The sequence below is a fragment of the Neomonachus schauinslandi genome, chromosome 13 (assembly GCF_002201575.2).
Source record: "Neomonachus schauinslandi chromosome 13, ASM220157v2, whole genome shotgun sequence".
Classification (NCBI taxonomy): Eukaryota; Metazoa; Chordata; class Mammalia; order Carnivora; family Phocidae; genus Neomonachus; species Neomonachus schauinslandi.
Genome location: NC_058415.1, coordinates 72,444,936 through 72,470,833, shown reverse-complemented (window position 1 = coordinate 72,470,833; position 25,898 = coordinate 72,444,936). Strand labels below are relative to the sequence as shown.

At 40.4% G+C, this 25,898-nt stretch overlaps 1 protein-coding gene across 1 annotated transcript in view; it reads left to right on the top strand.

The window, feature by feature from the left end:
- The window catches only part of SUSD1 (sushi domain containing 1), a 107,416-nt gene that overhangs the window by 30,580 nt on the left and 50,938 nt on the right, over positions 1 to 25,898 (top strand). Inside the window, 5 exon segments of the mRNA XM_021691606.1 lie at positions 6,195 to 6,292; positions 6,869 to 7,018; positions 7,020 to 7,056; positions 20,174 to 20,283; positions 24,086 to 24,278. Of these exon segments, the coding sequence (XP_021547281.1) occupies positions 6,195 to 6,292; positions 6,869 to 7,018; positions 7,020 to 7,056; positions 20,174 to 20,283; positions 24,086 to 24,278 (588 nt within the window).

The window sequence follows — 25,898 nt, the reverse complement described above, 5'->3', positions numbered from 1 at the left end:
TGCCTTCTACCTCTGCTCGCTGTTTCCATTCTGTTTACCCCCTCTCTTTATACCTCACTGTTTAGTTCCAAATTGGTTGGAATAATTTATCTTCACTTTACCTGGATTGTTTTTAGTTGAACTTATTTTCGGAGGCCCTGTTTCTTTGGATTAGCAGCATGGATCTGTGTATGTTTTTAATGGGGTGTGAACGCTGGCAAGATGGTGGGACTCTTTTTTTTTTTTTTTTCCTTTTTTTTTTTAAGGCCAGTTTGGACTGGAACCTCCAGACAGCTGAGAATTAGGCAACCATTTTAAAATGTGCCTGGAAAAACCCCAGGTGGAAGCTTGATGTTTAGTGGGTTGGTTTACCTCAAGATCAAAGAGGTTGATTCATTCTTGATAAGACTGTCGCTGGCTTTCCTTCTGCTCAGGCCATTTGGCTTTTCATGTTTAGAATCTGAGTTAATAATTATAAGGTTGACGCTCACTCTTGCCACGCTCTTAGAAGGGTAACATTGCTATTGAAACACAGACCGTTTATGGGCTGGGATCCGTTCTGAGCCCCCTAACCCGATTCAGGCCCGAGTCCAAATGCCTCCAGGCGTCCTCTTAGCCTCTGCCCCTCGGTTTTGTTGCTGATCTTCCTTTTCAGCCTAGTGAGTGCTCACTTGCAGCAATAACGCAGTTCAGATGGAAAACAAAGGTCAGCTGGAATAAATGGACACATCGATATAAATAGCCCCATGGCTGGGATGTGTTTGAATATGTGTATGATGTTTGGACTGTCAAGCACGATAGCTACTGTTGGCTGTGTGCCAACTTACATGCCCAGGGCTCTGCTAGGGGTCTGCATGCCTGGTTTCGCTTTGTCCTCAGAGAAACACTGTAAAGTAAGTATTGTTATTTTTCATTTCATAGGTGAGTAATCTGAGACTCATAGAAGTTAGGCAACTTTCACAGGGTCCTTCAGTAACTAGTAAATGGCAGAGACAGGACTTGAACTTTGGTCAGGATGCTTAGGAAGCCCACGATCTCGCTCTCTCCTACCAGTGTTTCCCAAGCTTGAGTCATTTGTATACCACCCTGATGATGTTTGCCATAACAAAAGTATTATTTTTTTAAATAAGTTTCTTTAAAAAACCTTGTATTTAAAATTTCAAATCATAATTTAAATTTATTGATCAAAGACACTTTGTGTAGTATATGTGATATTATGAGTTGGATAGACTACGTGTATTTTTTTCTAATATACGCAAAAGTCAGTACAAGCAAACATATATAAATTTATTCATGTGCTGCAAAAAGTCATCCTTAGGTGTATAATGCATTTTAGGAAAGCACTCCTCTAAGTCTTGCTACTTCTACCTATTGTATGTGACTCTAAAGACTTAAAAACAGGAAAGGAAGTATAGCAGAACTCTTACAGCCAAGCATGCACTTATTCAAATAGTCACTTTGATTTCAGTGATGCTACCATTATCAAAATGTATCTGTTTTGTAATCTGTGTTTGGAAATTGCCTTTGGAAGTAGTTTGTGAGTCATATTAGAAGATCAGTCATTTAACTTTTGAAATCAGATACTGTTTGACTAGAAATGACACTGAGCTTGACCATCTCCTTGGGTTACCTGAACTTACTCTCAATGATCTTTTACTGTTTCCAAAAATAGAGAAAAAGGATATAAAATTGGAAACCAAGAGAGTCTGCTGAATCAGTCCCTGTCCACAGTGGGACTCCTGAGAGTATGTCCACTGCCTCTGTCCCCTCACTCCCTACTTCTCTTCCCAGCCAACAGTGGGGCACCCAGAGCCTTCAGTCCACTGTAGCTCTCTCACCAAGGTCCCTAGTGACCACCTGTCAAATTCCTGTTCTAGTTTCAATCCTCAGTCCTCTTAACCTTTCCACAACATTGAGTATTGTTGATCACCTAACCATACCTTCGTCCATCCATTCAGTCAGTCAACCAAATAAATATTAAAAAAAAAATCTAAGGTACTCTCTTAGGTTCTGGGGATAGAGAGATAAACCTGGTCTTTGCTATCATAGAGCTTACATTCAGGAGAGACAGACACTGAATAACCAATTACAAAATTATTCAGTTATAAATGTGGTAAGTACTACAGAGAAATGCTGGATGCTAGTAGAATACTAAAATATATATCTATATACATTTCTACACATGCATGCACCACATACAGAATCCAAAGGCAGGCAAAGGTATTCTATTACCCACTGAAGCTTTCCTTCCCTAGATCTAATGGAGAGTTCAATTGGATGGGGTGGGGGGGGCCTCCTTTTTTTTTTTTTTTTTTTAATAAAATCCAGAGAGGCCTAAGTGTCCTCTAACTGGACGAGGCACAGGCCTGCTCTACCTACCTCTTCCCGAAGTCAAACTTCAGATCTCATCATGACACTTTGGGTCCTCTGGGGATCAAGAACCATGTGAGAGAATAAAGAGGTGGAGGTTTTCCCTGGTGCTGTGACGACCTGCTCCAGGTCCTTCTTGGGTCAGAGGTGAGGACATTGTGGGGAATTGGTGGGGAGGAAGGGAGATAACTTTGGAGGAAGCAGACACTCCTTCACATCTTCTTTCCTTGGCCTCCAGGCATCCCACCTCCAGCCAGTCTCCTTCCTCTCTGCTACTCTGTGTCCTCTGGTTTCTCCTTGGGTTCCATGTCCATTGGGCTGCTCTCCATGTCCTCCCTGGATGTTACCTCACACTTAGCATCAGTGACCATCCGTACCTTGCTGACTTTCAAGGTGATTTTTTTTCACCTGGATAGTCTGTAGAGAACTCCTATCTAGCATGTTCTAAACACAGTTCGTTAGTCTTTTTCTCCCAAACCCGGCGTACTCCCGCCTCTGTTTCTCAGGAGAACAGTACAAGACAATCCATTCAGACTCTCGAGCTCAAAGGCTGGCAGTCAGCCCAGACTCCCAGCTGTTCCTTATCACTCACCTCCTATTGCTTCTCCTTCAGAGTTGTCTTCTGGCTTTAAAACCCGGCCCTGAGGCCACCTGTCCTCCTCTCTGCTGAATAACTGCCACAATGCCCCCAGCTCCTGGCCTTGGAGTCTGACGGTTCTTGTTTTGAATCCTGACTTGACTGCTTACAACCCGCATGACCTTTGGCGGGTTATGTAACTTCTCTAAGCCTCAGGTCTAGAAAATGGACAAAATAATATTGAATTCATGGGCTTATTTTAAATTAAATTAATTTTTAATATTTTGCCCAGTTTTATTGAGAAATAATGACATACATCACTGCATAAGTTTAAGGCACACAGCGTGATGGTCTGACTTTCGTGTATTATGAAATTATTATCATGGAGTTATTTTGAAGGTTAAATAAATGATACTTTTAAAGTTCTATACATACTATCAGGTCCATAGTAATAACTCAATAAATGTTTGCTGTTCCTTCTTACGACTGCTCTTCAAATGAGATCTGGTCTTTAAAGAACAGTGGGGCGCCTGGGTGGCTCAGTCGTTAAGCGTCTGCCTTCGGCTCAGGTCATGATCCCAGGGTCCTGGGATCGAGCCCCGCATTGGGCTCCCTGCTCCGCGGGAAGCCTGCTTCTCCCTCTCCCACTCCCCCTGCTTGTGTTCCTTCTCTCGCTGTGTCTCTCGCTGTCAAATAAATCAATAAATAAATCTTAAAAAAAAAATAAAGATCTATCAGTGTTTGGCGCATTATAATCTCTGGGTAGAGAGTATCCTGTTCTTATGATCTCCAGTTCTACTCCAATGTCTACTTCGCAAAACACCAGAGTTACCTTTCTAAAGAAAAAAAAGTGCCGTTATGTTCCTGCCTTTAGCTACCCATTGCTCATAGGAGTAAGTCTGCACTTCGTATAGCTAGTGGGGTCGTTCCCTGTCTGATCCTGTCTTGCCTCCTTCTCAGCACCCTGAATATGCCACAGCCCTTTACGGTTCCAGGCGTTAACCCCGCTGTCTGTTTGCTTAGGTGTCTTCCCTGCTCTTCAGCCATTCATCCGTCAAGGTCATGCCCTCCACAAAGCCAGCTTCCCCAGGCCCTCCAGTAAGAGTGGGTGGCTTCTTTCTCTAGACCCCGTGTACTCATGTGTCACTTTGTTCTAAGATTTATCGAGTTGTAATCTTCCTACTTATATGTTTGCTCCCTCCATTAGACAACATGTTCCTGGGGGAAGGGCTTTTGTTCTGATCATTGTCACAGCCCAGTGCCTGGCATGGGAGGATGCTTGGCATTTGGTAATCATTCAGTGAATGGTGCATAAAGAGCCCTGGAGTCAGTTCCAAAGAGAACTTCCAGAAATGTCTTGAGACATTTATCGGTACTATTAGAATTAGGGTATCTCTTTTAAAAGGGCAGTTATCGGTACTATTAGAATTAGGGTATCTCTTTTAAAAGGGCAGCATTTATGTGGATGTTTAGTATCTGATGGGTTTATAAAGAGGTCTTTCCAGCTGATTTGTAGACACCTGGAGGGAAAAGCAACTGCATTTTGTTAAACTGCTCCTTGGGATGAGCTATCTGACATCCCTGTAATCAGATCTTGGTCCCATCTGTGCAAGAGAGCATGGCGCAGGCAGGAGGCAGATGGCAATTTTGAGATGTCATTTGCTGTTGTCATAGTGAATGAGCAAAATGGAAAGACAAGAAAGGAAACTTTCATGTCTCCTTTCTCATCTCTGCTTGTGGCAAAGTGAGAAGGAAATTTGCTTTACTGGCAGTCAGAGACCAGGTGAGGGGTGGGCTGTTTCCTTTTCCTTCTGGACCAGGTGGTGTGTTAGTATCGAGGGATGTGTGGGTGAGCAGAGGAGTCCAGGGCTCTAGGGCCTTTGAAGGGTGATTGGGAGGGAAGGGGCTAGAGTGTTTGGGGCTTGTTCAAGCTGATAAAAGACTGGCACCAACGTCATCTTCATGTTCCCCAAGTGGGTGAACAGATAGGATCTTTGCATCTATTGGGGTACCCGTGTCCACAACTGGAGTATTTCTTTGATTTCATTTTATCTGTGCTCTGGGAGAAGTATTGATGTAGAGACCCGAGAATGCTTTAGATAGCCACAGGTGTTCCTCTGGTGTCTTTCCAGGAATTTGTCTGTTTTCCTCTGTCTGCCTGTATTTATTCTCATTTACTGACAGCCTGACCTGGGCTTACCCAAGACCCAATAATGCTGCTGATGGATGATTTAATAAAGATGTAAAATCTTGTATGGCAAAGAGATCATCAGTAGACCAGGGCCTATCTAAAGGTAGCACTGGTTCCGGGTACAGGGGAAATGAGTCAGTCCTACAGGTGCCCGATGTGCAGGCTCTCTTTCCCACGTTGGAGGCCGAGAAGGGAGAGAGGGGGCTGAGCGGAGAGGAGGCATCTTCTGAGATGGAGAATTAACTTTCTCACCCTTCTTGATGGGAGTCTTACCTTGGGTTTCCCAGAAAGCAGAGCCTGAGGCTCAGGGCTTACATTTATTACACAATGGGGAATGATATCCCCGGAAGCAGGGGTGAGGGGTACAGTGAGTAAAGCAGGGGAGGAAAGAGAGCCAATACAGTCCATTGGAAATTGTGACCTCAGAACCAAGGTTTCCCATATTGCCAAATTTATTACATGAAATACACCCAGAATATTTAAAAGAAGCAGGACAACTTGAAGAAATCAGTGGCTTTCTGATAAATCAGAATTAAATAGCTTCAGTTAGAGAAGCCCCAGAAATATCCAGGGACCTTATGGAGAATTTATTTAGTTTACTCCAAGCTGCTCCTGAGGAATGGTCCCGTGTGGGGATACGTGTCATTTCCCTCTTGGGAACGGCAGTGACCTGGAAATAAAGAGTGTTCTGTCAGCCAGGTGGTACAAAGGCGGAAACACATCTTTCCTGGGCAGCTGCAGGGGAGATTCAGGGCGCAGCTCTGGGCTCTCTATCCCGCAGGAATGGAACGCCGGTGGCATCCAGTGGCCTGCCAGGCCAATCACAGGTTGGAGTTCTTAGCCATTCTCAAGCAGGTGTCTATCTCTTCTTTTCCTCCAAGTCAGGTAATAGGCCAGGCTCATTCTTGATGAAGAGAAATGGGGTGATTGGCCTGGGGCAGCTTGAATTGCCTGATTTGCTTTCTGAATCAGAGCATGAATGGTGATTAGCAGAGATATGAGCTGCACAGAGAAACTGAGTCATGCCAGAGGCCATTGATGCATTTTGTGAGTGGACTCTCTCTTTTTCTATTTTAGAAATAATTACAGAAATTAGTGATGTATCAGTGTTTAATAATACCTGTGTGAGGTGGCAGATAAATCCAGGAAGGATCATCTCCAAGATTGTTTACGTGGTAAGTGAAATGATCCACTTTTTCCTGCTAGGAACATGACTTGGAGAGACTTCCTTTCATGAGGGCTTCTCCATCTCATTGTCTGATTGTTCTTCTAAAAAGTGATCAGATTTTTTTTTTTAAGATACCTGGTTTATTTTATTTTACATTCTGTGTTTAATATATGTGTCATTCGGCAGGGGGTATGTGTGGGGGATATATTGTTTATATGTGGCATCATCATGATCGCTTGTTCCCCAGCACTTGTATCTCACTCCCCCAGAGGAGGCCTGGAAACATCTGCTGCCTCGGGGACAGGTTGTGACTGCCTCCACGGAAGGCTGGTCCTTTGTGTGCAGCTTAGGCCTCCCTAGAGGGACTCCTCATTTTATGTCACTTCTTAGGGTTTATTGGTTACTGGGCTGATCAGACTTCAGCACCAGATACCTGATAGCAGAGGCTGACCTTGCTCATCTCCTCTGCGTACACAGTGTGGTGTCAAAGGAATAGTAGTAGAATGGGATTCCGCTCCACCAAGTCTCTCAGTTGTTTTCACCAGAGTCACAGCGGGTTCTTTTTTCTTTTTCCCTCCCAAAGATATACATGAAAGGACAACGGTTGCACCCTGTGGGATCAGTTCACGAGGAGACAGTCAACGTGACCACAGACAGCAGGACCCCAGAAGTGTGCCTAGATCTGTACCAAGGCACCAACTACACCGTGAGCGTCTCCACCGCCCCCCCCCGCGCGCTCCGTGCCGGCCATCATTGGGTTCCAGACGGCTGGTAGGTGGAGGTGAAGTCTCATTGCCTCCCAGAAAATGCTAAGCACAGGATGTGGGGGACTGTCCTTCAGAGTCAGCTGGGCACGAGAGTTCATAGTTGCTTTCTGAGGTTTGTCGTGAGGAGGATGCAGTTCTAGGAGGTCTTATAGGAGAGATTCGTGTCCTCTTGATGCCAGGCCAAATGAGCACTGATGGATTGTTTCTTAGCTGGGTCCTTGGTTGAAATGGAAGGTAATAAGGCATTTGAAAGAGGAGAACATTAGGTGATGAGGCAGTCAATTCTCAATTATCCAAGGCACTAGAGGGTAGCAATGTGACTTACCGTTGGTAGGAAACACAATAGTCCTTTCTTACTCTTGGCTGTGGGAGAGGAGGAGCTGGGGAAGGTGACCCAGTGGCTTTACAACTAGGATGGAAACTGACCCCAGGACTGGTTGGGGGTGCGAATCAAGTTGATAGTGAGCGAGTGGATAGGGAGAAGCAGCCCTAGGATGCAGGAAGGGAGATATTAGGTGAAAAGAGAAGTGGACAGGAAGGAGTTTCATTTTTATTTTTATTTTTATTTTTTTAAGATTTTATTTATTTATTTGAGAGAGAATGAGATAGAGAGAGAGCATGAGAGGGGGGAGGGTCAGAGGGAGAAGCAGACTCCCTGCTGAGCAGGGAGCCCGATGCGGGACTTGATCCTGGGACTCCAGGATCATGACCTGAGCTGAAGGCAGCCACTCAACCAACTGAGCCACCCAAGTGCCCCAGGAAGGAGTTTCAAAAAGTGGTAATAAACCTCATTGTACATATGTATCTCATGGATTTTTATAATGTTGTGACAATTATAATAATTTTTTTCACAATTCTCGTTATGGGGTGTCAGGACTAATTAAATACCTTGTAAGCAAATCACGAGAAGGCATTGCTGTCATTTATCATTTTTGGTGAGTTGAGGTAGTTCTCAACTAGCTGTCTGATGTCCCACTTAAAAGGTGCCCCGGCCTCCGGGTATTGCTGCCACCAGGAACTGGGAAGTGACATGGATTTGGCAGAAATAATGAAATAGTCTGCCAATCTTAACAACAGAAAGCCAACTACAAAATTATACAAATTTGATCCCCAGGGCACTTGTATATAAGTAAAACAATATATAATATGTAGGGAAAGGTGTTACAGAATGAATGTGATATGAATATGATAACTAGAGAGTCTTGTTCAAAATTAATGATAAACTGCTATGGATTTATCAGGAATACATGGTCTTCTTTTTTTTCTTATAAGTTTTTAATTTCAACTCCTTAACAGTTAACATATAGTGTTATATGAGTTTCAGGTATACAATATAGTGATTCAACCATTTTCTACATGACTCAGAGCTCATCATGATAAGTGGACTCTTTAATCCTCATCACCTGTTTAACCCACTCCCACCCACTCCCTTCTGGTGACCATCAGTTTGTTCTCTGTAGTTAAGAGTCTGTTTCTTGGTTTGTCTCCCTCTCTCTCTTTTTTTTTTTTTCCCTTTGCTCATTTGTTTTGTTTCTTAAATTCCACATATGAATGAAATCCTATGGCATAATACTCTCTAGCTCCATCCATGTCATGGCAAATGGCAAGATTTCATTCTTTTTTATGGCTGAATAATATTCCTGTGTGTGTGTGTGTGTGTGTGTTTGCACGCACGCATGGGTGCGCACACCACATCTTCTTTATCCATTCATCAATCGATGGACACTTAGGCTGCTTCCATAGTTTGGCTATTGTAAATAATGCTATAAACATAGGGATGCACGTATCCCTTTGAATGAGCATTCTTGCATTCTTTGAGTAAATACCCAGTAGTGCGATTACTAGATCATGGGGTAGTTCCATTTTTAATTTTTTTTTTTTTTTTTTTGAGTGGCTTAAATAACAGACATTTATTTTCTCACAGTTCTGGAGCCTAGAAGTATACAATCAAGGTGCTGGTAAATTCTGTTTCTGATGAAAGCCTCTTCCTGATTTGCAGATGCCTACCTTCTCACTATGTAATCCCATGGCTTTTCCTCTGGAGGATCCAGCCTAGGTTATGTGGGAGGTGCTAATTAACAGGTCCTCAGTAGTTGGAAAGTCCTAGTTAAGTTCTTCAGTGATTCTTATTATCTTAAAGGTGAGTCCTACTTGTTGATATGTCATGGTCTTGAGATTCTGGAGTCATTTTATGAAGATATATTCATTCTGTGAGTACCTGAGCTTCTTTAGAACATAGATATTTAGGGAAGATCAGAATGAGTCCTGAGCACACTTCCCTCAAGGTGATGGTCTGCGTACTCTCCATTTTTAATTTTTTGAGGAACCTCCATACTGTTTTCCACAGTGGCTGCACCAGCGTGCATTCCCACCAACAGTGTGCGTGAGAGTTCCCTTTTCTCCACATCCTCACTAACGCTTGTTGTTTCTTGTGTTGTTGATTTTAGCCATTCTGACAGGTGTGAGGTGATATGTCATTGTGGTTTTGATTTGCCTTTCCTGATGATAAGTGATATTGAACATCTTTCAATGTGTCTGTTGGCCATCTGTATGTTTTCTTTGGAGAAATATCTGTTTATTTCTTTTGCTCATTTTTTAATTGGGCTATTTGGTTTTTGGGTGTTGAGTTGTATCAGTTCTTTTTATATTTTGGATACTAATGCTTTATCAGATACATTATTTGCAAGTATCTTCTCCCATTCTGTAGGTTACCTTTTAGCTTTTTTGATTGTTTTCTTTGCTCTGCAAAAGCTTTTCATTTTGATGTAGTCCCAATAGTTTATTTTTGCTTTTGTTTCCCTTGCCTCAGGAAACATATAGAGAAATGTTGCTATGACCGATGTCAGAGAAATTACTGTCTGTGCTCTCTTCTAGGATTTTTATGGTTTCATGTCTCACATTTAGGTCTCTAATCCATTTTGAGTTTATTTTTGTGTATGATGAAAGAAAGTGGTCCAGTTTCATTCTTTTGCATGTTGCTGTCCACTTTTCCCAACACCATTTGTTGAAGAGACTGTCTTTTTCCCATTGCATATTGTTTCCTGCTTTGCCAAAGATAAATTGCCCATATAATTGTGGGTTTATTTCTGGATTTTCTCTTCTGTTCCATTGATCTATGTGTCTGTTTTTGTGCTAGTACCAACTGTTTTGATCACTACAGCTTTGTAATAAACCTTGAAGTCTAGAATTGTGATGCCTCTAGTTTTCCTTTTCTTTTTCAATTGCTTTGGCTCCTCACAGTCTTTTGTGAGCCCATACAAATTTTAGGATTGTTTGTTGTAGTTCTCTGAAAAATGCTGTTGGTATTTTGATAGGGGTTACATTAAATCTGTAGATTGCTTTGGGTAGTATGGACATTTTAACTATTTGTTCTTCCAATCCATGAACATGGAATGTCTTTTCATTTCTTTGTGTTGTCTTCAGTTTCATCAGTGTTTTATTTCAGAGTACAAGTCTTTCACCTCTGTGGTAAGTTTATTCCTAGGTATTTTATTGTTTTTAATGCAGTTGTAAATGGAATTATTTTCTTAATTTCTCTTTCTGTTGCTTTTATTAGTATATAGAAATGCAACAGATTTCTGTATGTTGATTTTGTATCCTGTGACTTTACCAAATTCATTTATCAGTTTTAGTTGCTTTTTGGTGAAGTCTTTAGGATTTCCTTTTTTTTTTTTTTTTTTTTTTTTAGTATTTTATTTATTTATTTGACAGAGAGAGACACAGCGAGAGAGGGAACACAAGCAGGGGGAGTGGGAGAGGGAGAAGCAGGCTCCCCACAGAGTAGGGAGCCTGATGCGGGGCTCGATCCCAGGACCCCGGGACCATGACCTGAGTGGAAGGCAGACACTTAACGACTGAGCCACCCAGGCGCCCCCTAGGATTTTCTATATATAGTGTCATGTCATCTGCAAATAGTAAAAGTTTGCTTCTTCCTTACCAATTTGGATGCCTTTTATTTCTTTTTGTTGTCTGATTGCTGTGGCTAGGACTTCCAGTACTATGTTGAATAAAAGTGGTGAGAGTTGACATCCATGTGTTATTCTTGAGCTTAGGAGAAAAGCTCTCAGTTTTCCCCCATCAGGTATGATGTTAGCTGTGGGTTTTCCAGATAAGACCTATGTTGAGGTATGTTCCTTCTAGACTTTTGTTGAGGGTTTTTATCATGAATGGATGTTGTATTTGTCAAATGCTTTTTCTGTATCTATTGAAATGATCATATGGTTCTTATCCTTTCTCGTATCATATTGATTGATTTGTGAAAATTGAACCATGCTTGCATTCCTGGGAATAAATCCCACTTGATCATGGTGAATGATTATTTTAATGAATTGTTGGATTTAATTTGCTAGTATTTTGTTGAGGATTTTTGCATTTATAGTCATCAGAGATATTGGCCTGTAGTTCTCTTTATTTTGTGGCGTCTTTATCTTGCTTTGGTATCAGGATGATACCAGCCTCATAGAATGAATTTGGAAGTTTTCCTTCCTCTTCTACTTTTTGGAGTAGTTTGAGAGAATAGATATCAATTCTTTAAATGTTTGGTAGAATTTGCCTGTGAAGCCATCTGGTCCTGGACTTTTGTTTGTTGGGAGTTTTTTATTACTGATTAAATTTCTTGGCTGGTTATTGGTCTCGTCACATTTTCTATTTCTTCTTATTTCAGTTTTGGTAGATTACATGTTTCTAGGAATTTATCCATTTCTTCTAGGTTGTCCAATTTATTGGTGTAGAGTTTTTCATAATATTCTCTTCTAACCGTTTGTACTTCTGTGGTGTTGGTTGTTATTTGGTTGGTTGTTATTTTTCCTCTCTCATTTGTGATGTGTTGTTTCTCCTCTCTCTTTTTCTTTTCCTGAGTCTGACTAGAAGTTTGTCAGTTTTATTGATCTTTTCAAAGAACCAGTTCCTGATTTCATTAATCTGTCCTATTGTTTTTTGGTTTCTATATAATTTATTTCTACTCTAATCTTTATTATTTCCTTCCTTTCGCTGGGTTTAGGTTTTGTTTGTTCCCTTTTTTTGCTCCTTTAGGTGTAAAGTTAGATTTTTATGTGAGATTTATTTGCTTCTTGAGGTATGTCTGTACTGCCCTAAACTTCCCTCTTAGAATCATTTTTGTTGGGGTGCCCAGGTGTCTTAGTTTGTTAAGCATCTGCCTTTGACTTAGGTTATGATATCAGGGTCCTGGGATCAAGCCCCACATCAGGCTCTCTGCTCAAAGGGGAGTCTGCTTCTCCCTCTCACTTTCCCTCTGTGCTCTCTCTCTCTCAAATAAATCTTTAAAAAAAAAATCATTTTTGCTGCACCCCAAAGATTTTGGATTGTTGTGTTTTCATTTTCATTTATTTTCATGTAATTCTTTATTTCTTCTTTGATTTCTTGGTTGAACTGTTCATTGTTTAGTAGCATGTTATTTAACCTCCATTGTATTTATGGTCTTTCCAGATTTTTTCTTGTGATTGACTTCTAGTGTCAAAGTGGTTGTGGTCAGAAAAGATGCATAGCATGACTTTGATCTTTTTGAATTTGTTGAGACTTGTTTCATGGCCTAATATGTGGTCTGTTCTGGAGAATGTTCTGTGTGCAAAGAATGTGTACTCTGTTGTTTTAGGATGGAATGTTCTGAATATATCTGTTAAATCCATCTGTTCCAGTGTGTCATTCAAAGCCACTATTTCTTTGTTGCTTTTCTGCATAGATGATCTGTCCATTGATGTAAGGGGGGGTGATAAAGTCCCCTACTATTATTGTGTTACTGTTGATTAGTTCCTTTATGTTTGTTATTAATTGCTTTCTGTATTGGGTGATCCCATGTTGGGTACATAAATATTTATAATTGTTTTATTGTCTTGTTGGACTGTCCATTTTATTATTATATCGTGTCCTTCTTTGTCTCTTATTACAGTCTTTGTTTTAAAGTCTATTTTGTCCTGGGGCACCTGGGTGGCTCAGTCAGTTGAGCATCTGACTCTTAAGTTCAGCCCAGGTCATGATCTCGGGGTCGTGGGAAAGAGCCCTGCGTTGGAATCTGTGCTCAGTGGGGAGTCTGCTTGGGATTCTCTCCCTCTGCCTTTCCCCCTGCTCATGTGCTCTTTCACCTTCTCTCTCTCTCTCTCTCGCTTGCTCTAAAATAAATAAATCTTTAAAAATGGTCTATGCTGTCACGTATAAGTATTGCTACTTCAGCTTTCTTTTTTTTTTTTTAAAGATTTTATTTATGTGACAGAGAGAGATACACAGCGAGAAAGAGAACACAAGCAGGGGGAGTGGGAGGGGGAGAAGCAGGCTTCCCGCAGACCAGGGAGCCCGATGCGGGGCTCGATCCCAGGACTCTGGGATCATGACCTGAGCCGAAGGCAGACGCTTAACGACTGAGCCACCCAGCGCCACCGCTACTTCAGCTTTCTTTTGACATCCATTTGCATGATAGATGTTTCTCTATCCCCTCACTTTCTATAGGTCTGAAATGGGTCTCTTGTAGGCAGCATATAGATAGGTTTTGTTTTTTAATCCAGTCTGACACCCTCTCTTTTGTTTGGAGCTTAGTCCATTTACATTCAAAGTAATTATTGAGAGATATGTATTTATTGTCATTTTGTTACTTGTTTGTAGTTCATTTTGTAGTTTTTCTGGGGAATATGTCTTTTTAAAAGACTTTAAACTCGTGTCATTATTCAGTCAGAATGACAGCTTGTTGTTCAGTGTCAGCTGTTTTTACTAATATCCAGTTACCTCTGCAAGGTTCTCTCTCCCCCCCCACCCTCCAGGAAAAGGATGGTGGTCTTTGGGGTTAGACAGACCTGGTTTTGCATCTTAACTCTGTGTTGAAGAGTTAGGTGACCATGGCTCAGTTGTTAAATGTCTCCAGAGCTCTTTCCTCTCTCTGAAATTTTAAGTGGAATTGGATTAAATTTGGAAGTTAATTTAGTGAGAACTGGGGTTTATGTGGAGCCAATCCAACTGGGAACAAAGCACATTTCTACATTTACTCAGTATGTACTTAAGTTTTATCTTTTCTGTTTATATATGCACTGGTGTAAAGATTGGCCATTCTCTTCCTCTAGAGCCTGTACATTGGCAATCTGATACCATTTAAGCTTTACACTAGTTCTCTTAAAATGAATTGGGAAGTTTTCCATAGTTTTTTATGCTCTGGAAAAGTTTGTATCACTTTGGAATTATTGCCTTCCTTTTAAAGTTGGATACATTTACTTGTAGGATCATTAAGTTTCACCCCTTTTGGGAGATAATTCTTTGATAACTTTGTTAATTTCTTCTGTGATTTTCCTTTGATCTGTTTGTTTCCTACATTTTCTTCAGTCAGTTTTTTTTTTTTTTAAGATTTATTTATTTATTTATTTGACAGAGACACAGTGAGAGAGGGAACACAAGCGGAGGGAGAGGGAGAGGGAGAGTGGGAGAGGGAGAAGCAGGCTTCCCGCCAAGCGGGGGGCCTGATGTGGGACTCGATCCTAGGACCCTGGGATCATGACCTGAGCCGAAGGCAGACGCTTAATGACTGAGCCACCCAGGTACCCTTGGTTGGGATTTTAAATATATCGGCAGAATGTCATATGGAATATTTGTTTACAACTGCTCTGGGGTTACAGGTTATGTAGCCCCAGGTTATTCTGATTCCTAAGTTTGGTTTTCTCTCTCTTAAAAAATTGATTAGCTTAGCTTGAGTTTTCTGTTTTATTACTGTTTCTTTCCCCAAAGAATAAACTCTTGGGTTTTTAAGTGTTTTTTTTTCTATCTCATTAATTTCCCCCCTTAGTTTTATTACTTTTTTCTTCTCGATTCTCTTAAGTTGGTTATATTGTTCTATTACTAAATTCTTGAGTTGAATGCATAATTCAACTCATTTCCATTCTTTTCCGTTTGATAATAAAAGTTTTTAATGTTTTTGGACTTGAGCATTGGCAGAATTCCTTAGGCATTGATACGTACTCTCTTTATCCCTACTTTCAAGGCATTGTATAATTGTCCTTCTGATTTTGTCTTTGATTGAAGAATTATTTATGAGTGTGTTAATATATGTTCTCTTTATGTTTACTTTCAAAGCATTACATAATTTCTATTTGATTTCCCCATTGATTGAAGGATTAATTACAAGTAAATTATACAAATGGTAGGTTTTCTTTTTTTTTAACATTTAACTTTGTTGTTAATTTCTAGTTTTATTACATTTTGGTATTTTTGAGGGGATTTATTGTCATTTTCTTGGGGCTTATTATTTGGGAAAGTTTTGCAATAATAAGGTAGTACGTTTGCTTGTGAGTAGAGTAAGAGCTAGTCTTCAGTCAACTCTATTAATAAAGGTATTCCAGACTTCTGTTTTTTGTTGTTGGTGGTGGTTTGTAGATACCTGGATTGCCATTTTTCTCAGTTTCTCTCAGAAATTCTAATTGTTTGGATTCACACATTTTGAGTTAACAATATTTATGTTCATGACTGATGTCTTACTGTAGATTCTTTCATTAGTAACAACTGGCTCACTTTATCCTGTTTAAAAATTTTTTGCCTTGAATTATAGTTTGATGGCAATATTGGTTCTCTTGATTTCTTTGTACATCTGTTTGCATAATATGCCTTTGCGCACTTTGGTTCTTTTTTAAATTAAAAAAATTTTAATTTCAGTGTAGTTAACGTACAGTGTTATATCAGTTTCAGGTGTACAATATAGTGATTCAGCAATTCCATATATTACTCAGTGCTCATCACAGTTAGTGTGCTCTTAATGCCCTTCACCTGTTTCCCCCATCCCCCCCACACCTAAACACTTTTGCTCTTAAAATCTATCTCAGTAACATTGCTGGGTTATACTCCAGGAGGCAGCATGGACTGAACCGTTTTGAGAAAAGTTTTGTTTTTAAGTAGATTAGAAATTTACATTTGGTGTTCTTTATGATTTTCGTTTCTTCTGTCATCTTGTTTTTTTTCTAATGTTGCTTTGCTGTGTCCATTGTTTTCTACCTTTTTGCTCCACAGATTTTCTTCTTCAGTGGTTCAGTATTTTTATTTTATTTTACATTATTTTTTAATTTTTTATTTGATATTACACATTATTTTTATTTTATATTTTTATAAATATATTTATTTTTATTTTTATTTTATATTACACATTAAAAAACAAACAAAATCCTATTTGAATGTGTATTTCTGATTACCGGTGTTCAGACTGAAATAATGTTAACATCTTCCTGAATAAGATAAGGAAGTTAGCATTCTCTGCTTCTTTTTTTTTCCTTCCCCTCTTGCTTCCTTTATGTTATTGGCTTAATACAGCATTTTATTGCCAGCTTCTTATTTTTAATTATTTTTTAACTTGTAAATTGCGTCTTTAAAGAATTCATCTTTATATTGATTTAGAGCAATATTTATAACACTTATTTAAACAGGTATATGTTTTAACAGTTTCAGTGCTTACTACCAGTCCTTTCATACCAAAGTTTCTCTATTTTTATCTATATTTTTACTTCATTGCACAGAGATTTCTATCTTCTTACCAAGGAATGGGATACTTTCTGAGCCCATGATTATGTGAGAATGTCTTTTCGCTGTCTTCATGACTAAATAAGAGCTCAAGTGAAGATAAATTCCTTGGTCCATAACTTCTTTTGGTAGAATTCTAGAGGCATTTCACATTGATTTTGGGAATTTAAAGTTTTGAAAGAGAATTTGAAGAGGGTGTGATTTTTTAGAAAAAAAATCCTATTGTAGATAATCTGATTTTTAAGCCTTGATATCACAGAGGCTTTCTTTATGTGTGAAATTCAAGACTATTTACTCATCCTTTATCTGTTTTAATCCATCTTTAAAATTTTTTACAAAAATTTTACAAAAAAGATGTTGCCTAAGTTTACTATTACTTTGCTCAATATTGTTTTTTTCAAAAGAATATTCATTCTTTGCCTCTTAAGCACATCTTCTTTGTAGAATCATTTCTTAGATTTCATAGAATCATTTTTATGTTGTTTTTTTGCTTCTAGATTACTTACTGTTAGAAGATAAAAGTTTTATCTAGGTTTGATATTTCTCTTGTAATAAAATGGATGACATTCTCTTTGATCTTACTTTTTATTGGATAATATTAATGTGCTTATCTCAGATCTCATCTTGAAGGATTTATTGCTGATTGGATAATCCAGCATCCTTCTGTCCTGTCCTTCCGGGAGCAGCTAGCTGTGAGAAAGCCAATGCCCTGAGCTTTATTTCTTTTTTTTTCCTTTTTTTTTTTTTTTTTTAAAGTAGGTTCCACACCCAGCATGGAGCCCAGCACAGCTTGAACTCATGACCCTGAGATCAAGACCTGAGTTGAGATCAAGAGTCAGACACTTAACTGACTGACCCACCCAGGCGCCCCTATTTCTGAGCACTTTTGCTATCTTTTTTTTTTTTTTTTTAAGATTTACTTATTTGAGAGACAGCGAGAGAGAAGCGGGCAGGGGCAGAGGGAGAGAATCTTCAAGCAGACTCGCCACTGAGCACAGAACCTGTGGGGGTGGGGGGAGGGGTAAAGGCTGGGGGGTGAGGGTGGTGGTGCTGGATCTCACCACCCATGAGATCATGACCCGAGCTGAAACCAAGAGTCCCACGCTTAACCGACCGAGCCACCTAGGTGCCCCTCAGCACTTGGCTGTCTTGATTTGTGAAACTGTTGCTCTCAGTCAGCATTGTGTTGTTGGACTTCATTATGATGCTATGGTCTACAGAGGCAGGAGAGAACCAAGTCCCTCCTTCTGCCCACCCAGGTTCTCTGTCAGGTGGAACCTCCAGGTCTCTAGACCTCCCCATAGAAGTCCTTCCATGTTACTGATCTCCAGTATGCTAAGGAAGGACTATTATTATTATTACTACTAGTAGTAGTCATAGTAGTATATATGGTTTTTACCCTGGCTGCCTGTCAAAATACAGGAACGACCAGGCTAAATTGTTCCGGATGGAGCATCCATCACTTATTTGTCCTGTTGCCCTCCTCGCTTCTAGGCCCCACCTGTGTGGGCCCCAGTCCTTCCCCAGTTCCTTCCTAGAAGACATTGAGACCAGGCTTCTTTGCTTGGGGGCACGTTGTACATTGTAGCTCTCAGCATCTTTTCTTTTGTCTGGTCTCCTCCACACGGTGCTAAGCAGAAACGTCTTCATGTTGATGGCTTGTGTATGTCAACCAACCCTTCCTTCCAACCCAGATGCAAATTGTGACCCCTTTTTCCTATTCTCCGCCACTTCTGTCAGGATTGGGGGTGGGAAGTGGGAACCAGATGCTTTTGTTCACGTCCCCATCTTCCCCCTGAGTTCAGACTCTCGTGGCTGTGAGTGAGCCAGTTGTACTGAGATGGGAGCTGTGCCGACAGTATTTCTGCTTTGTGTTCTGTTTGTGAACAGACATTCTGCATGTGGTATTTCTTATATATTATATTTGGTGTGCCTCAAAATTATATGCAAACACATAGCACTTTTCATTTCTGATGTCTTTACGAAATCTTTAGAAGCTGTGAAGATAAAGGGGAATGCATGTGATAGGTCCTCAAGTTCTCTCTCGTAACCGTATTTTTCTTTACATTTTCCAATTATTCCCCCAGCTAATCGCCTCGTGTTGCATGTGTGAGTGACATGTAATATGCTGTGGGCAGTTTTGATTTTGAATAGAATAATTTGTTGTTCTTCTTCCTTCTTAGGGAGCAGGCTCCCATGGGAGAAATGTAGTTTTCCAGGTAGTTATAAAAAGTTTTGTTTAAACTTTTTCTCATTTGTAGAAAATGTACTGGCTTGTTGGGAAAGTTGCTCTTCCTTGAAAATTAGCTGTGGTATTCCTGGACACTCTGGGAGTTTTTTACTCATTAGTAACAAACCTCTTCTTTTTTCATGACTACATGAAGAAAATAGACCATGGAAGGAATAAATCAGACTGCAGGAGGAGTGAAATGGTCTTTTTTGTTGAAATAAGTCTCCTCTCTGATTATTCTACTGCCTTCGTCCTTACCTGAGTAGCTCTTGAAATACTGTCTGCTGTGAAGCAAACATCTTGCCTGGCCATCTCCTCTCTGTTCATCTTCTAGGTTGGAAACACCACCCACTCTGAGAGTTCTGATCCGTGGTCTCTGACTTTCATTCACCTTTTCCAACACTTTTTAGATGTTGACATGCTTACCTTCAGGACATTTAATGTATGGACTATCCAAGTGATAAGATGAACTTTCTAAAAATATCACAGCTTTATTAGTTTATAGTGATTTTTTTTTAAAGATTTAATTTATTTATCTGACAGAGAGAGAGAGAGAGAGACAGTGTGAGAGGGAACACAAGCAGGGGAGTGGGAGAGGGAGAAGCAGGCTTCCTGTGGAGCAGGGAGCCTGGGATCATGACCTGAGCCAAAGGCAGACGCTTAACAACTGAGCCACCCAGGTGCTCCAGTTTATGGTGATTTTTATTTTTAAGATTTTATTTATTTATTTGACAGAGAGATAGCAAGAGCAGGAACACAAGCAGGGAGAGTGGGAGAGGGAGAAGCAGGCTTCCCGCAGAGCAGGGAGCCCGATGTGGGGCTCGATCCGAGGACCCTGGGATCATGACCTGAGCCGAAGGCAGACGCTTAACGACTGAGCCACCCAGGCGCCCCTTATGGTGATTTTTAAAAAAAGATTTTATTTATTTATTTGAGAGAGAGATAGTGAGAGAGCATGAGCAGGAGGGAGAGGGAAAAGCAGGCTCCCTCCTCCCTCCCCAAGCAGGGAGCCTGATGGCGGGGCTCGATTCCAGGACCCCGGGATCATGACCTGAGCTGTAGGCAGATGCTTAGCTGACTGAGCCACCCAGGTGCCCCTAGTTTATGGTGATTTTTAAATATGAATTATTTTATCTGATTCTCTCAGTAGCCTGTGATATAAGAAAAGCAAACCGGATTACCTGATTTCACAGAGAAGGACACTGAGGATTGGAGGGGTTAAGTGACTTAGCTGAGGTCATGCGGTTAGGTTGTAGAGCCAGGACTTGTAGGCAGACGGGATGCTCTTGCTGTTAAACACCCTGTTGGCTCTTGTAAGATGTCAGAGTTTCAGTTGTACTTAGCCAAGATATGTTTTGCTAAGACGTGCAACCTTTCCCTATGTTTTATCTTTTAGAAGATGATCTCTTAGAAGATGATGGAATTTTCAATATTTCAGTATTCAGTGAAGCTTGTTTGAAACTGAACAGGCACCCTAGGAAACTCGGATCAGAACAAATGTACCAAGTAAGAAGATCTCTCATGTTATCTCTTAATGTATTACGTCACTTAAAAATTTGAGGGCTCTCCAGGTGAGGATCCAAAGTATTTAAAAACACTAATGGAATGAACTTCTGGACAGTTTGATTTTTGTCTCTAGAGTTGGATGTGAGATGGGTGCCAAGTGGGGAACTAAATTGGAGGAAGACACTCTAGTGGGTGACTTGCTATCAGTTTCCCTGTCTGGTATTTCACATGTATGTATTATATTTTGTTTTAGTGCATTTTATAATTGCAGCTTATTCTGTCAACAAATTCACGCTGGCTCGTAGATTTTTAAGAAACTCATTGTATGGCTATTGGTCCTCATTTAACTTGACTTTTTAAAAATCATACCTCTCAAGTAAAATGATTGGTAAATTCAGGTAGGAACTGAGATTCGTTATTTTGTGTCACTTTTAGTGCCTTGCAAATCTTTTGGCAGAGTAGACTAAGTATTAAAGTTCATTCATTCACTCATTAGCCATTTACCAAAAGAATATCATGTATCAGGACCTGTAACTTTCAATTCACACTAATGTAAATACACAAGTAAACGACAGTGTGGTATAATGAGTGCTTTGATAAAAGGTAAATAAATGGGGGATTGTGTGCATGTGTGTATGTCCAGGTGGGGTTTTGGTTTTTGTTTGTTTGTTTTTAACAAGAAGCAAAGACTGTGCTAAATCATAGAGAATGAGTGGGACTCAACCAGATCAAAGATGTGAGGTGAAGGTGAAGAAGGGCACTGTGGGCAAGTAGAGAAGCATCTTGAATATTAGGGAACGTGGTTCTCTTAGGGAACAAAGAAAGCAAGGGAGAATGGGAAGAGATGAGGCAAAAACCTGAGCAGTGACTAGATCATGAAGAGCCCTATAATTTTGAGTTCCGATCTTATTTTTAATGTCTCTGTGGAGCCACTGAAGGATTTTAAGCAGGTGAGCCAAATATTCAAATTTTCATATTTAGAAGGAACACAGGGGCTAGAAACATATTCAGGTACCCAGATAAAGTTTAGATGATTTTTAAAAATTGGTGTGAAAATAAATGGTCCTGGGACAATTGGTTAGCTACTTCGTTGAGAAAATAAATGATTCTTTGCATTTACACTAAAATGATTAAAGAGTTAAGTTGGGGAAAAAAGTTGTTTTTTAATATGTTAAAGATTCATAAAGTAACATTAAGTAACATGTAAAATACTCTCAACAGATCCATTGTAAAATGTGAATATTCAGAGGCAGTTTGCAAAAGAGGATAAATATATATATATGTGTGTCATGCAGTTAAGTTGTAGATCCAGGACTTAACATATATATATATATACATATATATATGTATATATATATATGAGATTATATATGTATAATCTCATATATATATGAGATTATATATGAGATTATATATGTATAATCTCATATATATATGAGATTATATATGTATGATCTCCAAAACACATATGAACACGTTATACCTCACTAGTAAAAAAAAGAAGAAAAAAAATTAAACCACAAGATACCATGATTCTTCTATAAGCATAGAGTACTATTTTTTTTGTTTGAGAGAGAGCACATGTGCAAGGTGGAGGGAGGGGCAGAGGAAGAGGGAGAGAGAGAGAATCTTAAGCAGGCTCCACGCTAGGCTTGTGGACTCAGTCTCACAACCCTGAGATCATGACCTGAGCTGAAATCAAGAGTCGGACACTTAACCGACTGCGCCAGGCGCCCCTCTCCTATTATTTTGACCCCACTCTATTTCTCCTTCCTAGGATTCCCTTCCTCTGCCTGTCCCTTAAATCTGAATACCTTCAAGGTTGTACATTGCCCCTTCTCTTGTCATTCTGTATCCCTCTTTGCTTCCTTCACTGTCTCTATGCTGGTAAGTCCTAAATCTGTTTCTCCAGGCCTCATCTGTTCTATAAGCTCTAGGCCCATACTCCCTGATTAACTTTTTGTGTTCTTTTTCACACTGTGTCTTCACATATGTGACTCTCCTACCAGCAATGCCCTTCCTTCCTTTACCCTATCTGGCTGCCTCCTGTTTATCCACAAAGCTCAGCGCAGTCATCTCCCCTGGTAGGAAGGCTTCACTGACCTTCTGCCCCAAACACCGTTCCTGCTGTCTGAATTGTTTTTCCTGTCTGCAACTCACCTGCTTAATGCTAATTTCTCCTCGGGTTCAAATTTAGATAGGCAAGCTTTTCCTGATCCCCAAGGAGGAGGGTTAGGTGTCCTTCCTGAGTGCTCCTGCTGCCTCATGTATTCTAGGACTTATCCCTGGGTATTTTGTTTGCCGGGATACTCATCGGTGAGCTCCTTGAGGTTAGGCCTGCACCTTAACTGCCACTGTGTACCCAGCACTGTATACTCTGTATACTTATTTATAGAACCAATTAATGACAGAGAAAAAAAACTTCACACTATATTTTTAAATAAAATAACTTTACTATAAATTTGTGCATACAGTGTTTGTAACCAGAAAGTCATTTTTTGTTTGTAGACTAAACCACGTGGAGTTCAGGATGAGACTGAGTTTGTAGAAACGCAGCCTACATAGTTGTGAGGTCTTTTCCAGCAGATGGCAGCAGCCTAAATGTAGAACTGGTGAAGCCAAATATCTGGATTGACCCAGTGTGTTTCGGGTTTTCCAGAATGGGTGAAATTGAGAACAGAGGGTTAAGGGCATTGAGGGTCTCAGGCAAGAGAATAATTGAAGTGATAGGGTACCTGAGAGAGCTGGGGAAGACGAGGATGGGGGTGGTAGAATATGGGTAGAAGATCTCGAGTGAGGAAATCTTGGGGGTTTCTTGAGAGAGATCAGGCACAATGGATGAGTGGGGCAGAGGGATAGGAGATTGTGAGATCTTGGAGCAGCTCTGAGAATGATGCAGCCTGGGATGTGGCTGTGGATATGAGTAGCTAAAGTGGAGCGGAGGAACTTCATAGCATTGAGCTCAAGGATCTCTGAGGCCAAGTTTTGATGGCTTGTCTATAAGGACCTTTACGTTCCCCAAGAGAATGCTAGGAATTGGGGGAGAGGGGAAACTCCCAGTGAGCCAGATGTCAGGGTCTTGAGTGACTGTGGAAGAATGGCAGTGATGAGGAAGGATGGAGGGTGGTCATAGCCAATGACGTGAGCATCAAAGGAGACGCTAAACACAAAATGCCCAGCTGTAGCACACAGATCGATCAGGGGTTGAGCATATTACTTCTGGGAACTTCACATAGTTTTTCCTTTATAAGTCCCTGTATTATACATGCATCTTGGTTTGGCAATGGATAGAGTATTAAAGGCTAACAGCGTGCATGATGAATCCATGGACCAAAAACTCTTTTACCAGAGCTCTAATAGGAAGGACCAAGTGAAGTGTACCCTTGCACAGTTGCTTTGAATGCATAATTGGGAGGAATCCTCATAAAGTTCAAAAATTCTGTTTCATGAGGCATATCAATGGATCCTTTATGAATGCAAAGAAATTAAAAGGATTTGCCCAATAGCGCCAGTGCCATCTTCTTTACCTGGGAGGACATCGTTGTCTTAGAATAGCCTACATTTTGTTCACTGGAGATGCAGTTATGCATTTTAAGCTTTGTCCTGTAGCTGGTGGAGGGGGACGTTGAATAGGATAGGGAGAGTAGGTTTGTAAAGTCCATCCCCAGTTTAGCTTGCTATTGTATTAAAAACAATTCTAGCAGAATGAACCTTCTTGCTTTATCTCTGTTTTGCTTATAGTCTAGATCTCTGCAAGCCAACAGAAAATTTAATGCAACCCTTTCTTTTAATCTCATGACAGTTTAAAGTTCTGGGTCAAAGGTGGTATCTGAATAATTTTTATCATGCAACATCATTTAACTTTACAACAAGGGAACAAGCTCCAGTGGTGTGTTTAGACCTGCACCCAGCAACTGATTACACAGTGAATGTCACTGTCCTGGGATCTTCTGAGCAGCACTCTGTGCAAATAATGATGGCAATGGCACCAGCAGGTGGGTGTACGTGTCCCTCCGTTTTGTGTCTCAGGACATGTGAAATATGTGAACTGCACAATGTCGGGGAGCATAAAGAATGCTAATCTGGGAGTCAAGAGACGTGTGTTCTAATGACTACCGACCTTTTTCTGGGCTTTAGGGGGCCTGAATCTTACCACCCCTCCCCTTCCCCATAGGGGTTCTTGCTCACAGCGGGTAGAGATCAAGAATGGACTGTTTCATTTAGGGCTTCCTGATGGCGATGGATTGAAAATACTGTAAGGCTTCCTATCTCTTACCCCTGGTTTAAGATGGCTGAGCCCCCAGGGTAGTCATTATGAACAACGAGAACCAAATTCCTGGAGATCAGTAACGTGAGCCGCACTGTGCTGGCCCTGGTTGAGACAGGGAGGCCTTATGACTGGAACATGTCTGAGCACATGAACCTGACACAGAGAACAGTGGCCTCATGAAGGTCAGACTTCCTAGAGAGGCCATCTGGCCTTGTGAAGAAGCCAGCTCGAGGCCAGCTGTGTCAAGTCCACAGCTCTCTCTAGTAGGAAGGGACATAGAATTTTTTTGTTCTCTAATCCACTGGATTTAACAGACAAATTTATGGGCAACCAGGTGGAGGGGCTGCCACCTTTGAAGGAAGGCAGTTGAATAAGTTAGGTTCTGCTCCTGTCTTCCTGATTCTTCTCTCCCGTATTCACCACTGTTCTGAGAAAAAATAAAGCAGAATTATGTAATGGTTGCCCAACACCGTGAACTTAAGAAACGTCACTCAAGCATACACTCAAAAGTGGTTAATTTTATGTTGTGTGAACTTCACCTCCATTTTTTAAGAAGAGCCAACAAATTAGCTATGTTCTTCTTGGCTCCCGGGCCTCAGTTACCTTCTGCCTGATCTTTACATGACATAATACAAGTAAAATGTTTAGAATAGTTTCCAGCACATAGTAATGATGATGACAATAATAGCTATGTTTATTGAGTACTAAGTATGTGCCAGGCACTGTTTAAAGTGCCCTCTTTGGGTTAGTATCCAAAATATATGAAACATTTTATAAAACTCAATACCCCAAAACCAAATAAACCAATTAAAAAATGGGCAGGAGACATGGACAGACATTTTTCCAAAGAAGACATGCAGATGGCCAACAGACACATTGAAAGATGTTCACCATCACTCATCATCAGGAAATGCAAATCAAAACCACAGTGACATACCACCTCATATTGTCAGAATAGCTAAAATCAACAACACAAGAAACAACAGGTGTTAGAGAAGATGTAGAGAAGGGGGAACCCTCTTGCACTGCTGGTGGGAATGCAAACTAGTACAGTCAGTTCAAAGAACAGTTTGGAGGTTCCTCAGAAAGTTAAAAGTAGAACTACCCTGCAATCCAGCAATCGCACTACTGGGTATTTCCCCAAAGAATGCAAGAACACTAATTCAAAGGGATACATGCACCCCAATGTTTATAGCATTATTTACAATAGTCAAATTATGGAAGTAGCCCAAGTGTCTGTCATTGACGAATGGATAAAGAAGGTGTGATATATATATATATATGTATATCACATAATCACATATATCACATATGTATATCACACCTTCTCTCCCTCTCTCTCTCT